Source organism: Schistocerca piceifrons, chromosome 1, assembly GCF_021461385.2.
Source record: "Schistocerca piceifrons isolate TAMUIC-IGC-003096 chromosome 1, iqSchPice1.1, whole genome shotgun sequence".
NCBI lineage: Eukaryota > Metazoa > Arthropoda > Insecta > Orthoptera > Acrididae > Schistocerca > Schistocerca piceifrons.
Window position 1 is genome coordinate 136,764,912 of NC_060138.1, and position 16,860 is coordinate 136,781,771.

The window sequence follows — 16,860 nt, forward strand, 5'->3', positions numbered from 1 at the left end:
AGGAACAGCAGAGGACGTGTATCACTACCTCGGGGAACACCAGAAATCTCTTCTGTTTTACTCGACGACATTCTGCCGGTTATTACGAATTGTGACCTCTCTGCCACGAAATCACGAATCCAGGCGCATAACTGGGACGACATTGCACAAGTACACAATTTGATTACAAGCCGCTTGTGAGGTACAGTGCCAAAAACCTTATGGAAATCTCGAAATACCGTTATATTAGAGGTAATGTATAATGTCCGAACAAAATATACGTTCCAAAATCCTGCTGTATGTCGACGTTAATGGCAAGGGCCTATAATTTAGTGGATTCCTGGAATTACCTATCTTGATCAAAATGGAACTAACGGAACACAATGTCCTGTTCCAAACACTTTTAGGACAGAGGGTGTGGTTTTACCAAAACTCTGGTAGACATCTATGACGTGTGCTCGGGTAATCTTCCAGCACCTCTGCACTGTCTGGACACGAGCTACGGGACAGGCTGCCTAGAATGGAGGGCCCGGGATTTGTTGTTGTTGTGGTCTTCAGTCCTGAGACTGGTTTGATGCAGCTCTCCATGCTACTCTATCCTGTGCAAGCTTTTTCATCTCCCAGTACCTACTGCAACCTACATCCTTCTGTTTCTGCTTAGTGTATTCATCTCTTGGTCTCCCTCTACGATTTTTACCCTCCACGCTGCCCTCCAATGCTAAATTTGTGATCCCTTGATGCCTCAAAACATGTCCTACCAACCGATCCCTTCTTATAGTCAAGTTGTGCGACAAACTTCTCTTCTCCCCAATCCTATTCAATACCACCGCATTAGTTACGTGATCTACCCACCTTATCTTCAGCATTCTTCTGTAGCACCACATTTCGAAAGCTTCTGTTCTCTTCTTGTCCATACTAGTTATCGTCCATGTTTCACTTCCATACATGGGTACACTCCATACAAAAACTTTCAGAAACGACTTCCTGACACTTAAATCTATACTCGATGTTAACAAATTTCTCTTCTTCAGAAACGATTTCCTTGCCATTGCCAGTCTACATTTTATATCCTCTCTACTTCGACCATCATCAGTTATTTTACTCCCTAAATAGCAAAACTCCTTTACTACTTTAAGTGTCTCATTTACTAATCTGATTCCCTCAGCATCACCCGACTTAATTCGACTACATTCCATTATCCTCGTTTTGCTTTTGTTGATGTTCATCTTATATCCTCCTTTCAAGACACTGTCTATTCCGTTCAACTGCTCTTCCAAGTCCTTTGCTGTCTCTGACAGAATTACAATGTCATCGGCGAACCTCAAAGTTTTTACTTCTTCTCCATGAATTTTAATACCTACTCCGAATTTTTCTTTTGTTTCCTTTACTGCTTGCTCAATATACAGATTGAATAACATCGGGGAGAGGCTACAACCCTGTCTCACTCCTTTCCCAACCACTGCTTCCCTTTCATGCCCCTCGACTCTTATAACTGCCATCTGGTTTCTGTACAAATTGTAAATAGCCTTTCGCTCCCTGTATTTTACCCCTGCCACCTTCAGAATGTGAAAGAGAGTATTCCAGTCAACATCGCTAGAAACGTAGGTTTGTCTTTTCTTTATCTTTCTTCTAAGATAAGTGGTAAGGTTAGTATTGCCTCACGTGTTCCAACATTTCTACGGAATCCAAACTGATCTTCCCAGAGGTCCGCTTCTACCAGTTTTTCCATTCGTCTGTAAAGAATTCGCGTTTAGTATTTTGCAGCCGTGACTTATTAAACTGATAGTTCGGTAATTTTCACATCTGTCAACACCTGCTTTCTTTGGGATTGGAATTATTATATTCTTCTTGAAGTCTGAGGGTATTTCACCTGTCTCATACATCTTGCTCACCAGATGGTAGAGTTTTGTCAGGACTGGCTCTCCCAAGGCCGTCAGTAGTTCTAATGGAATGTTGTCTACTCCCGGGGCCTTGTTTCGACTCAGGTCTTTCAGTGCTCTGTCAAACTCTTCACGCAGTATTGTATCTCCCATTTCATCTTCATCTACATCCTCTTCCATTTCCATAATATTGTCCTCAAGTACATCGCCCTTGTATAAACCATCTATATACTCCTTCCACCTTTCTGCCTTCCCTTCTTTGCTTAGAACTGGGATGTCGACCGGGATGTCGACGGCTATTACAGATACTAGTCAGTGGCAGAAGCTGTTAGTGCGTCTCCTGAAGACTGAGACATGTGGACAGTGTGCCAGACACCATCAGTTCAGCAGGCCAGAGGTAGAAATCTCCAACTGTAGTTGTGAGTTCGGCAGCTCACAGCGATCGAGTACAGCACACCAGGCAGGTAGCTGTCTCGAAGCTGGAAGTAATCTTGCGCAACGGTAGCAGTACATCACAGGTTCTTCCTCATAGTTGGTGTATTGCAGTGTAGAGAAGGCGACCGAGGCTCCGAAGCCCGAGTATTTATTACTGCTTATCGAGGTAATGACGTTATATTCGGCTGGTGATGACCGTATGTGGCCTAATTTTAAGGGCTCTTTACAACCCTTATACCTCGCAAGAATCGCTTTCAGGACTTCAGCTTGCTGCCTTTCCGCCATATCAGCAGGCTGATAGCTGTTTTTATGAAAGTTTTACTATTAGAATGACGAGATGTCTTCTCCTCACGGAGGTCAACTTTCTGACAGACGATTCAAGCATCTCGCTCATGCGAGGTGAGGCAGTATCTTCTGATCTCTGTGTTCTGCGTGTCTGTCGATTTGATTGCGGTAAGGGGCGTTTGCCGGGCTTCACTCGGCTTGACGCTGGCTGGAAAGCACAGTGGGAAAATTTTACGTTTTCTAATTTAACCGCTTGTCTGCTTCTCTCTATCTCAGTGAATCTTCCTAAAACTGTCAACCAAAGCTTCTAAAAAATTACAAAACAAACTAATTTCCAACCTAAATTCGTGCGCTGAGCAAAAATTTGACCATATTGAATTATAAAAAGGCTTAATATCATTTTCTCACCACTGTCTACACTCCGAAGCTAACTGTTTCTGCGTAACTGGCCTTACAAAGAAATTCCTGCCCCGAAAATGTATTTTCATTTACTTCATATCTTGACAAACGTCTCTGCAAATTTCTCGAAAGCCGCGCACAGCATACTGCCGCAAAGCAACGTAAAAAAAGCTATGAGTGAAAATTCCGTAACACAAAGTGAAATGTGCCTATGTATACAGAGTGATTCAAAAAGGTTACCACAACTTTAAAAATGTTTATTTAATGAAAGAAACATAATATAACCTTCTGTTATACATCATTACAAAGAGTATTTAAAAAGGTTTTTTTTCAATCAAAAACAAGTTCAGAGATGTTCAATATGGCCCCCTCCAGACACACGAGCAATATCAACCCGATACTCCAACTCGTTCCACAGTCTCTGTAGCATATCAGGCGTAATAGTTTGGATAGCTGCTGTTATTTCTCGTTTCAAATCATCAATGGTGGCTGGTGGCCGAAACACCATATCCTTAACATACCCCCATAAGAAAAAATCGCAGGGGGTAAGATCAGGGCTTCTTGGAGGCCAGTGATGAAGTGCTCTGTCACGGGCTGCCTGGCGGCCGATCCATCGCCTCAGGTAGTTGACGTTCAGGTAGTTACGGACAGATAAGTGCCAATGTGGTGGCGCTCCATCCTGCTGAAATTGTGGAATTTGCAGCTCTCTGCTAGCTCTGCGAGTCGATTTCCCTGGGCTGCGAACAAATGCTTGCTGGATGCGTGCTACATTTTCATCACTCGTTCTCGGCCGTCCAGAACTTTTCCCTTTGCACAAACACCCATTCTCTGTAAACTGTTTATACCAACGTTTAATATACCACCCATCAGGAGGTTTAACACCATACTTCGTTCGAAATGCACGCTGAACAACTGTCGTCGATTCACTTCTGCCGTACTCAATAACACTAAAAGCTTTCTGTTGAGCGGTCGCCATCTTAGCATCAATTGACGCTAACGCCTAGTCAACAGCGTCTCAAGCGAACAAATGTACGACTAAATGAAACTTTATAGCTCCCTTAATTCGCCGACAGATAGTGCTTAGCTCTGCCTTTTGTCGTTGCAGAGTTTTAAATTCCTAAAATTGTGGTATTCTTTTTGAATCACCCTGTATAATAAATTGAATCAAGGGTGGGAATTCTAACTGGTAAGAAATGACAACTAGCAAAATTCAAATGAAATTCTATGTCAAAAAGTAATGCTTTAAATATCAACTTAATACTTACCGTAATATTTACATAACATGACTTTAAGAAATAACTTTAAGCAAGGACAACCTCATCTTCCTATAAAAGTAATCCATACAGCAAATCTACTACCTAAATATCTATACCACAATTTCAATAATGCAAAACATTAATACGCTCTTGCAGCATTCCTGAAGAACTCAAAAATAAACTCCTTAGCTTCTATCTCGATTATTGAATCGAAAATATTCATACTCAAATTCCGTTAGTCACTTATCACACTTATGAAGAAAATTTCCGTTCTTCAACATACGTTTGATACTTAACACTGCTCAAATGCCAGGGAGCCCCTTGAGAGCGAGGTCACAAAATGCCAATGGTGTTTACGACATTCAGCGCCCCATCATGCTACACTACTGGCTGCTAGTGACGACGCGGCAGGACTGGAGGTACAGGATAGTGAGCACAGCGTGAGGCTGCGGAGCGTACTTGAACTGCTTAGTCGATGAGTAACTCAGAACAGTGCTACAGTGCTAGTGGTGTTAACACGAGACAGAGCAAGGGCAACGATAAATAAATCAAACAATGTATTATGTCAAAAATAACAATTGCCGATGTTGACATTTCGACAGACAGGAATCCAAGTTATTTCGCAGAGCGAGAAACAAGCGGCAGGTGAAATATTTGGGTTCTGCAAGTTGAGCCAGTGGAATATGTGACGTCGTATACGCTCGACTCTGCGGACAACCTAACATGAGGAGTACAATGATGGCAATAAGTACTTAACAAGTGAAAGTGATACTGAAAGAGGTGTCGAGCCATGTACTTTATCATCCTAGTACCACAAGTGGCGACAAATTCGTAGTAAAGAGCAATCGCTGTCACAAGGAGCGGGCACTAAACATAATTAGTCCCTACATACCTGAAAGTTCATCCGCAGCAAAGTGAAAAAACAGTTATGAACAGATTTCCAATAAGTTCGCAGGTGTATGACCGAGTAGTGTATAAGAAAATCTACATACAACAATAACGATTAAAAATTCAACAAACTTCTATGTTGTTGTTGTTGTTGTGGTCTTCAGTCCAGAGACTGGTTTGATGCAGCTCTCCATGCTACTCTATCCTGTGCAAGCTTCTTCATCTCCCAGTACCTACTGCAACCTACATCCGTCTCAATCTGTTTAGTGTATTCATCTCTTGGTTTCCCTCTACGATTTTTACCTCCGTGCTGCCCTCCAATACTACATTGGTGCTCAGAATATTTCCAACCAACCGATCCCTTCTTCTAGTCAAGTTGTGCCACAAACTCCTCTTCCCCCCAACGCTATTCAATACCTCCTCTTGGTTATGTGATCTACCCATCTGATCTTCAGCGTCCTTGTGTAGCACCACATTTCGGAAGCTTCTATTCTCTTTTTCTCTAAACTAGTTATCGTCCACGTTTCGCTTCCATACATGACTACACTCCATACAAATACCTTCAGAAAAGACTTCCTGACACCTACATCTATACTCGATGTTAACAAATTTCTGCTCTTCAGAAACGCATTCCTTGCCATTGCCAGTCTACATTTTATACCGTCACTACTTCGACCACCATCAGTTATTTTGCTCCCCAAATAGCAAAACTCATTTACCTGTCTCTGACAGAATTACAATGTTACCGGCGAACCTCAAAGATTTTGTTTCTTCTCCATGAATTTTAATTCCTACTACAATTTTTTTCTTTTTTTGCTTGCTCAGTATACAGATTGAATAACATCGAGGATAGGCTACAACCCTGTCTCACTCCCTTTCCAACCACTGTTTCCCTTTCATGCCCCCCGACTCTTACAACTGCCATCTGGTTTCTGTACAAATTGTAAATAGCCTTTCGCTCCCTGTATTTTACCCCTGCCACCTTCAGATTTGAAAGAGAGTATTCCAGTCAACATTGTCAAAAGCTTTCTCTAAGTCTGCAAATGCTAGAAACGTAGGTTTGCCACTAGCTTCTAAAATAAGTCGTAGGGTCAGTATTGCCTCATGTGTTCCCATATTTCTATGGAATCCAAACTGATCTGCCCCAAGGTCGGCTTCTACCAGTTTTTCCATTCGTCTGTAAAGAATTCGCGTTAGTATTTTGCAGCTGTGACTTATTAATCTAATAATTCTGTAGTTTTCACATCTGTCAACACCTGCTTCCAATGGGATTGGAATTATTACATTCTTCTTGAAGTCTGAGGGTATTTCGCCTGTCTCATACATTTTGCTCACCCGATGGTAGAGTTTTGTCAGGGCTGGCTCTCCCAAGGCTATCAGTAATTCTAATGGAATGTTGTCTACTCCTGGGACCTTGTTTCGACTTAGGTCTTTCAGTGCTCTGTCAAACTCTTCACGCAGTATCATATCTCCCATTTCATCTTCATCCTCTCCCTTTTCCCTAACATTGTCCTTAAGAACATCGTCCTTGTATAGACCCTCTATTTGCTTAGAACTCGGTTTCCAAGAGAGCTCTTGATATTTATGCAAAAAAATGGCTCTGAGCACTATGGGACTTAACATCTATGGTCATCAGTCCCCTAGAACTTAGAACTACTTAAACCTAACTAACCTAAGGACATCACACAACTCCCTGTCATTAAGAGGCAGAGAAAATCCCTAACCCCGCCGGGAATCGAACCCGGGAACCCGGGTGCGGGAAGCAAGAACGCTACCGCACGACCACGAGCTGCGTACAATATTTATGCAAGTGGTTCTCTTTTCTCCAAAGGTCTCCCTAATTTTCCTGCAGGTAGTCTACGCCTCTACATCCTTACATTTGTCCTCTAGCCATCCCTGCTTAGCCATTTTGCACTTCCTGACGATCTCATTTTTGAGACGTTTGTATTCGTTTTTGCCTGCCTCATTTACTGCATTTTGGTATTTTCTCCTTTCATTAATTAAATTCAGTATCTCTTCTGTTACCCAAGGATTTCAATTAGCCCTCGTCTTTTTACCTACTTGAGCTTCTGCTACCTTCACTATTTCATCTCGCAAAGCTACCCATTCTTCCTCTACTGTATTTCTTTCCCCCATTCTTGTCATTCCTTCCCTTATACTCTCCCTGAAACTCTATACAACCTCTGGTTCTGTCAATTTGTCCAGGTCCCATCTCCTTAAATTCCCAACTTTTTGCAGTTTCTTTAGTTTTAATCTACAGTTCATAACCAATAGATTGTGGTCTGAGTCCACATCTGCCCCTGGAAATGTCTTACAATTTAAAACCTGGTTCCTACATCTCTGTCTTACCATTATATACTCTATCAGAAGGATGTACGCTGCAGTACGTACTGGGAGATGAAGAAGCTTGCACAGGGTAGAGTAGCATGGAGAGCTGCATCAAACCAGTGTCAGGACTGAAGGCCACAACAACAACAACAACTGAAACCTGTCAGTATCACCAGGCTTCTTCCATGTATACAACCTTCTTTTATGATTCTTGAACCAAGTGGTAGCTATGATTAAGTTATGCTCTGTGCAAAATTCCACCAGGCAGCTTCCTCTTTCATTCCTTACCCCCATTCCATATTCACCTACCAAGTTTCCTTCTCTTCCTTTTCCTACTATCGAATTCCAGTCGCCCATTACTATTAAATTTTCGTCTCCCTTCACTATCCGAATAATTTCTTTTATCTCATCATACATTTCATCAATCTCTTCGTTATCTGCGGAGTTAGTCGGCTTCGTATCTATCTTGGCCACAATAATGCGTTCACTATGCTGTTTGTAGTAGCTTACTAGCATTCCATTTTTTTTATTCCTTATTAAACCTACTCCTGCATTACCCCTATTTGATTTTGTATTGATAACCCTGTATTCACCTGACCAAAAGACTTGCTCCTCCTGCCACCGAACTTCACAAATTCCCACTATATCTAACTTTAACCTATCCATTTCCGTTTTTAAATTTTCTAACCTACCTACCCGATTAACGGATCTGACATTCCACGCTCCGACCCGTAGAACACCAGTTTTCTTTCTCCTGATAACAACGTCCTCCTGAGTAGTACCCGCCCGGAGATCCGAATGACGGACTATTTCACCTCCGAAATATTTTACCCAAGAGGACGCCATCATCATTTAACCATACAGTAAAGATGCTTGCCCTCGGGAAAAACTACGGCTGTAGTTTCCCCTTGCTTTCAGCCGTTCGCAGTACCAGCAGAGCAAGGCCGTTTTGGTTAGTGTTACAAGACTTGCCCCTGCAACTACTGAATAGGCTACTGCTCCTCTTCAGGAACCATACGCTTCTCTGGCTTCCGTTGTGGTTGCAACTACGGTACGGCTATCTGTATCGTTGAGGCACGCAAGCCTCCCCACCAACGGCAAGGTCCATTGTTCATGGGGGACGGGGGGAACTTCTATATAATGACTAAATTCAGAATTCAAATAATTAAACTAAATCTAGATGGTAGGGTCAAAAGAAAAAATAGAAAAGTAATTAAGTAATGCAAAGACTTTGTTAATGAAGACAACAGCCAAATAACAGAAGGAGTCATGCAACCAATTCTTTTAACAATCAGAGTTCAAGGATAAAGCAACAGAGTAAATGGAAGAAGCGATGCTACATATACAAAGGCTGTACCGAAGGAAATGAAAATGTAATTGACGCATTCAATGAAAACATGTCAGGAAGCTGATAATGTCTCAAGTAAAGTACTAAGTCCTGTCCTTTACATATATCACTATCGGAAGCTGTTTTCCCAAATGTTATTTTCAGACCATTTTAGAAGCGCCTCGAAAGGACTAGAAAGGATTATATACTCAAAAACCATAAGGCATCTATTTCAAACTAGGAAAGTAACTCTTAATTTATGATTAGAAGTGCTCTCTCAGGGAACGAGCTGTTTTTCAGTACAGGAATGAGGTTACGTAAAATAAAAACGGGAAAAGGAAACAAATTTGGAACTGATTTTTACCACGCCTTATCAAAAGCATTTGACTGTGCAGGCCATAGCATTCCCCTAGACAAGCACAAATATTATGGCCCTCAGAGATCTTTCTGGTAAATGTCTTCCATCATCTCTACTTAAAAGCATGTGGACTGATGCATTAAGAGACCCAGGATATGTTCTGAACGATACAGCACCTGGAGAATGGTTAGTATTCAGTTCAGGTGAACCACAGAAACGTATATTCAGTACACTCTTATTCTTGTTGCACTGAATGATCCGTCATTATACATGCAAGAAACAGAAACGGTTATCTCCGACAATACAAGTATTATAATAGAGTCTAGACAAAAAACTCAATATTCGTAAAGTTAATAAAAATTCTCCTTTAAACCTAATGCTCGATTGTCAGCAAACAGAATATCACAGAAGTTACATAAATACAGCACATGCAATTTTTTGCTGTAGAAGATCTGACTGTGCCCTAGGAAATAACACGTGCGGGTAAATCAATAACTGGAAGAGAATGTACTTAATTCGTAAGTGTTTAAATTGATAATGAGTTGTACTGGAAGTTATATGCTACAGACCTGCTTAGTCTTCCAAGATATGGATGATTAGATTTCGTTACATTGAATTCAAGACAGGTTACACGAACTTCAGATGGTACAAACAATATCTCAGTGAAAATGTTTTTTTTTCTGTTGGTATTCCTCCTCTACTCACCAACAGATTAATAATTTGTATTATCTTTGACTCAAGTGGCATACTGGAGTTACTTACAGTCATCGCACAATTCCACAAGGTACACCATTAAATAAAATTATGTGCAGCTTTTCTGTATGTGATAGTACCACTACTAGCCTCGTGAGCAACATTTTATCAAATATTATGTTCCTTCCCTCATATTTCTCATGCTTGTGTAAAGACTCTCAGTTCAGTCTACTGTTGTAATACTTGCCGGAGATACTGGCTTCTCTTTGAGGCCTATATCCTCGAAAACAGTTTCGAAGACCGTGGGGAAGTTAGACTTCAGATACTCGAATGGTTTGTCGAATTGCAGGCTGTAGTCTAAATACCATCCACCAGTACTGCCCCACCTGTATACCGTGAGCTTCACCTGCAACAATACCACAGCACATCATCAGAGAAACTTAAACGGAAAACTTTCTGAGAGTAGGCCACTACGAGACAGTTTTCGGGAAAATTTAGTGGAATCATGTGTACTTCCAAACGTACAACAGATTGTGTGAAATCAAGAAGAGAGTAGTGGATTTCAAGATGTTGTTATGTCTGTCACTTAGCGATAAGAAATGATTTCTATTTGGATCATATTCTTTTAACCAATGCAAAGAAGGTTTTACACTATTGTGAAATTTCTATTATTTCTAGACATTTATCAGACTGATAAAGTTGGAATGATAATTACCAGATTTCCAGCTCTAAGATGCAAATAAGACCTATTTTACTCTGTAAAAGTGTACATCACAATAATTTAAATCCCTTCGCCAACTGAGAGCAGCAATTGATAATACCTAAAGAAAAAAGATCTATTGACTTCGTACTGCAGGAGGCGATGAGGGATAGCGTTATTTCAGCAGTATATAGAATTTTGGGAAATGGAAAACGGTTGTCTTCCCGCGTTGTGTTATAAACCATTGAATAATATCCAACAGGTCCACTATTACGAGTAAGCACTATTACGAGTAAGCTGGTATATAGAAAGAAGTTTAAGCGAAGTAAAACAGATGACTAAACTTAAGCGATATTGTTCGACAATAATATCAATTTAACAAATATTATTGTGTAATAATACCAGAAATTTTGTAGTACAGACAAATATATTAATCCTTGCGAAAATGCAAGTACCTCGAATTGCAGAAGAAACGGTTAAGCAATTTATAGCATTTGCTATGTACTTTTAAGGAAATTTCGTTACTTCTTTGATTCTTTCTTTTTTACTACATACAAAACTTCATACCTTATTATTAGAGGGCTTCAATATCGTCCTAAAATTACAGACATTTCAATGTTTACCGTTCTACAGTCCAATACGTATTTTTTTCAGGATTAGCGACAATTTCATATACTGATGAGGTTAACGTTTCAGGGAAACAGTTGCCTAAGCAGCCTGCCACTGTGTCAGCGTAATGTATTTTGCAGAATATATTTTACAAATTTCTTTTGAGTCCTTCAATACATGTTTCGCTAAGCCTTCTCACACAGTTCTACTTATAATTATATAATTATTTATTTATGTCAGCCTTCACCATTTCACATGGAGGCACCTCAGCATCACTATATGAGAGATGTTTAAGTTCCCAATATAGAACATGATTTTTCTTTACGAATGTTCTTATAAAAATACTAGCTGAACATCTGGAATCGCACAGCTACGTATTTATTACATTCTATTTGTCCATCTCCTTCTCCCTGTCACTGTCGATCTCTCCCTTCAACCTCACTGTGCCCGTATCCCATTGCCCCTCCCTTTATCCAACTGCTACTCCCGTCTCTCTCTCTCTCTCTCTCTCTCTCTCTCTCTCTCTCTCTCTGCCTCTCTACCCCCCTCCCCCCAATCCTCTGTTCAGCTGCTGCTGCCCCATCTGTCTGACCATTTGCTTGTCCCCCTCTATCGATACGCTGCTATCCCCTCTGTCTCTCTTCCTCTGTTCTCTAGCTCCTCCTACCCCTCTGTCTTCTCCTCAACCAATCTAAGTCATCATCCTCCTGTCCCTCTCTCTGTCCATTATCTCCTCCATTTCTTTTCCCATATCTTCCTGTTTCCTTTTGCTGTCCATCTCGCTCTCTATCAGGCCTGCTCCTTCTCCCACAGTCTCCATCCAACTCCTGCTTCTTCCTTTCTCTGTCCAACACCCCATTACCCTCTCTCTGTCCATCTTCTCATCTTCCCTTCCTCTGTCCATTTTTCCTCACCTTCTCACTGACCATCTCGTCCTCCCCCATATCTGTGATCATCGTCCAGCTTCCCCTTCTCTTGCTAGCCACCTCTTCCACTCCCTTTTCTTTGAGCGTTGTCATCACCACTCCAATCAAGTATTTCTGAATTTCATCCCCAGATTATTCCTGTACAAACACTAAGTTTGGCTGATTCAATTCAGGGACTTAGCAGCAACTTTTTACCCGCAGCTTTGCCTTCATACCTACATGACACATATTTAACAGATTTAATACATACAGGTGACCAAAAAGATCCATTAACACTTGAAAATTCAATATTTCGTGGAATAACACATGTAGGTATGTAGTATTTGAAACATATGCTTGAAAGGAGATGAGGTTTTATTGAAACCAAAAAAGCGCGCAGCATGACCAACAGATGGCGCTTCATATGATGCAAAAGATGTTCAGTAAGTCGGCTGTCACTCATAAACAATACCTGTAGTCAAGCAACAATGTTGTGAGCAGTACTGTACAATATATCAACAAGTACGGTGAGAAACTGCCGTCGGATGTTGTCTTCTAGCATCCCTAACAAGGCTGGACGATCGCTGTAGACTTGCGGCTTCAGGCAGCCCCACAATCCATAATCACACGGACACACGGATTGAGGTTTGGGGAACAGGGAGACCCAGCACGACAGAAGTAGCGACTCAACACGCGATCTCCATCAAACGGCGTGAGCAAGAGGTCTGTCATATGTGTATCAATAAGGGATGCCCCAGCCTGCATAACACGTGATTGTGTTTGGTCGCCCGTTACGGGGACGATCGTCTTCACATTTTGATCATTTTCTTCGCAGCGACGTTTCTGATGGGACGTTTACAGTTCGAAAGCCTTCTTATGGTGGTAGAATCGTAAAGCTGTAGTTGCGTATACTCCATTCTGATAGTGATAGTGATCATTGAGGTCGGTTTGCAGTAGGGTTTTGGAGCATATACTGTATTCAAACGTTATGAATCACCTCGAAGGGAACGATTGATACGTAATCAGCATGGTTTCAGAAAACATCTTTCTTGTGCAACGCAGCTAGCTCTTTATTCGCACGAAGTAATGGCCGCTATCGACTGGGGATCTCAAGTTGATTCCGTATTTCTAGATTTCCGGAAAGCTTTTGACACCGTTCCTCACAAGCGACTTCTAATCAAGCTGTGGGCCTATGGGGTATCGTCTCAGTTGTGTGACTGGATTCGTGATTTCCTGTCAGGAAGGTCGCAGCTCGTAGTAATAGACGCAAATCATCGAGTAAAACTGAAGTTATATCAGGTGTTCCCCAGGGAAGCGTCCTGGGACCTCTGCTGTTCCTGATCTATATAAATGACCTGGGTGACAATCTGAGCAGTTCTCTTAGGTTGTTCGCAGATGATGCTGTAATTCACCGTCCAGTAAAGTGATCCGAAGACCAGTATCAGTTGCAAAGCGATTTACAAAAGATTGCTGTATGGAGTGGCAGGTGGCAGTTGACGCTAAATAACGTAAAGTGTGAGGTGATCCACATGATTTCCAAAAGAAATCCGTTGGAATTCGATTACTCGATAAATAGTACAATTCTCAAGGCTGTCAATTCAACTAAGTACCTGGGTGTAAAAATTACGCACAACTTCAGTTGGAAAGACCACATAGATAACATTTTGAGGAAGGCGAGCCAAAGGTTGCGTTTCATTGGCAGGGCACTTAGAAGATGCAATAAGTCCACTAAAGAGACAGCTTACACTACACTCGTTCGTCCTCTGTTAGAATATTGCTGCGCGGCGTGGGATCCTTACCAGGTGGGATTGACGGAGGACATCGAAAGGGTGCAAAAAATGGCAGCTCGTTTTGTATTATCACGTAATAGGGGAGAGAGTGTGGCAGATATGATAAAGCAAAGACGTTTTTCGTCGCGGCGAGATCTATTTACGAAGTTTCAGTCACCAACTTTCTCTTCCGTATGCGAAAATATTTTGTTGAGCCCAACCTACATAGGTAGGAATGATCATCAAAATAAAATAAGAGAAATCAGAGCTCGAACAGAAAGGTTTAGGTGTTCGTTTTTCCCGCGCGCTCTTCGGGAGTGGAATGGTAGGGAGATAGTATGATTGTGGTTCGATGAACCCTCTGCGAAGCACTTACATATTTAAGCATATATTTCACTCATATCGCTAGCGAACTTTACCCTGCAATTTCATTTGAATGCAGCTCAATGTTTATGGCGTGACATTTTCAGAACAGTGTGTCGGACAACGACATCATTTTCCAGATACGTCCTGTGGTACTTGTGGACGCTGTATGTGAAACGTGTTGCGAATCGAGTCAATACTAAAGCAGTAACAAATCAATTTGTCAGCATGATGCGACAATTTTTTACTCTTCTCAGTGTTTATGACTTCATATCTCCTGAACTATGTGTTGTACATATTTTGCAGTTATATTTAGTGGTACATGTTAATACTGTCTGCAAAATTCGTTGCCAATAGAGTTGTTGGTCAAGAAACAATAAATTAAAAGCTCATGCCAGGTGAAGTAGTGTTACTGCATAAATGACAAAAAAGTAGTACATGATAAACTTCTTTCCTTTCATCGGCTTTTGGTGGACGAATGAGCGATAAAACGTCTCGAAAAGTTTTAAAAGTATGTACAATGTTTGTTTAAAGTCACTGTCTCCCCCCCCCTCCTTCTCAAATACTGGATGAATATAATCTGGCTATTCATAAGTTGTTAATTATGCTTCTCTTACACCCCCAACCGAATCCCTCAGCTTTGAGAGACAGGAGGTTCTTAAGCACACAGTGGTTCTTTATAGACTGAAATGGATACATGTAAGAAGTTTGAATGGACTCACTAGGTACCATGAAGGAATTATTCGAAAGGGAGGGAAATCGGTAGATGTGATGCACATGTATAGAAAAACATATGATTTCTATTTCACAAGTCCTCCTGAGGGACATAGTGCCAAATTCTGTTCTACTAACGCTTTAAATTGTCAAAATCGTGACTCGGTTGGAGGGCCTTGAACGTAATGCTCCAGACGTTCTCATTTGAGGAGAGATCCGACTATCTTGCTGGGCAAGGTAGGGTCTTGCAAGCACTAAGACAAGAAGTAGATACCCTCACTTTGTGCAAGTGGGCGTTATCTTGTTAATATGTAGGCACTGGATAACTTGCCATGAAGAGCGACAAAACAGGACGTAAAAAGTCGTCGACGTACTGCTGCGCTGTAATAGTACCACGCATGACAACCGAAGAGGTCCTGCTATGAAAACAAATGACATACTAGACCATCACTCCCGGTTGTCGGGTCATATGGAGCGCGACAGTAAGGCTGGTATCCCTCTACTGTGTGGAGTTACTCCAGGGACCTCTTCGGCCTGGTATTTCAGTGACTGGAGCAGAATTGTCTTCAGTAATAGATTTCCTCTGTGAAACCTTTTATGGCACAGTAGGTCAACTTGAAGAACGGATCACATGAGCTGTGCAGAGCCAGATAACTAGCGACGACTTGTCTGGAGACTCCCTGGACAGGGTTAGGATGCCAACCTGATTGTCGCCTATGATATGGTCCGACAATATGGCATGATGGTCTGAGGTGCCACTCCTTTCATAGTAAGACCCGTTTGGTTGTCATTTGCGACATGCTTATAGTAAAACGGTACGTCTACGATAATTCACGCCCTGTTTTGTTGCCCATCTGGTAAGCTATACAGGGCTTATATTTCAGTAAGGTAATCCCCGCCCCCTCATGGCGAGAGCTTCTATAGCTACTATTCATGCTTGATAAACCCTATTTTAGCCGTCAAGGTTGCTAGATCTTTCCCCAACAAAGAACGTTTACAACATTATGAGCATGGCCCTGAAACCACCTTGGGATTTTGACGATCTACCGCGTCATTTGGACAATTTAAAGCGATATCCCTCAGGAGGACATCCAACAAACGTATCAGTGAATGGGAAGCTAAATAACTGCCTGCAGAAGGTCCACAGGCGGACCAATGCATTATTGACTTGCTTCATTTGTGAAGCTCTTTGTGTTGTATAAATCAACAAATTTTTCTAAAATTGGAATCATTTGGTTATTTGTATATGTATGTGACATCGATTGACGTCCTATTCAGATAATGCCTTCTTGTTTGTTTTTTTGTTTTTTTTTTTTGTCTGACTTCTCTTTTTCCGGTTTCTCAAGAGATATGCTGCTGCTGCCTACGAACCTTGTTGGTATTTCAGGGGTCAGTTAGGTGGTCTGTTATAGCAATGGACTGTTGTATAACTCTGGACTGAGTGAATTCTAGAATGTTTAACCTGTGTTTAGTGTTACCTCAATCTGTCTGCGACAGTAACTGAATATCCAACTACCGCAGCCCAACAATCAGTGGTAGCCTAACACTTTCTCCCAGATTGACATGGAATGAATAAAGTGAAAAACTTCGAAGAAGTTTAGTAGATTGGGCTTTAGATAATTTACCAATGCCAGAGATGAATCTACAAGGATATAAATACAGTTGATGTTTCATTAAGCTTTAAGAAAGACTTACACATGGGGATTCAGGAATTATTCCATTAGATGAAGCTTGTAAAAAACGTGATATTGCCTACAGAGATAATAAGGTCATAGAAAAAAGACACAAAGCAGATAAAGAACTACAATTATATGTGAAGAAAGAATGCATGTAAGTGATGCTTCATGAGGAGAAAAAAATTGCAATTGAAGTTAAAGGAATAATGTATGGTAAACGAAAATTAGTTAAGGGATTATGTGTGGATGATGATAGATAGGGATTCAAAATTTATTAATCCTTATAATTTTTAATG

At 41.2% G+C, this 16,860-nt stretch overlaps 1 protein-coding gene across 1 annotated transcript in view; it reads right to left on the reverse strand.

Annotated features, from left to right (window-relative positions):
• The window catches only part of LOC124805755, a 100,474-nt gene that overhangs the window by 62,167 nt on the left and 21,447 nt on the right, over positions 1–16,860 (reverse strand). Inside the window, exon 3 of the mRNA XM_047266326.1 lies at positions 10,076–10,234. Coding sequence (XP_047122282.1) covers positions 10,076–10,234 — 159 coding nt within the window. The remainder of the gene's footprint in view (positions 1–10,075; positions 10,235–16,860) is intronic.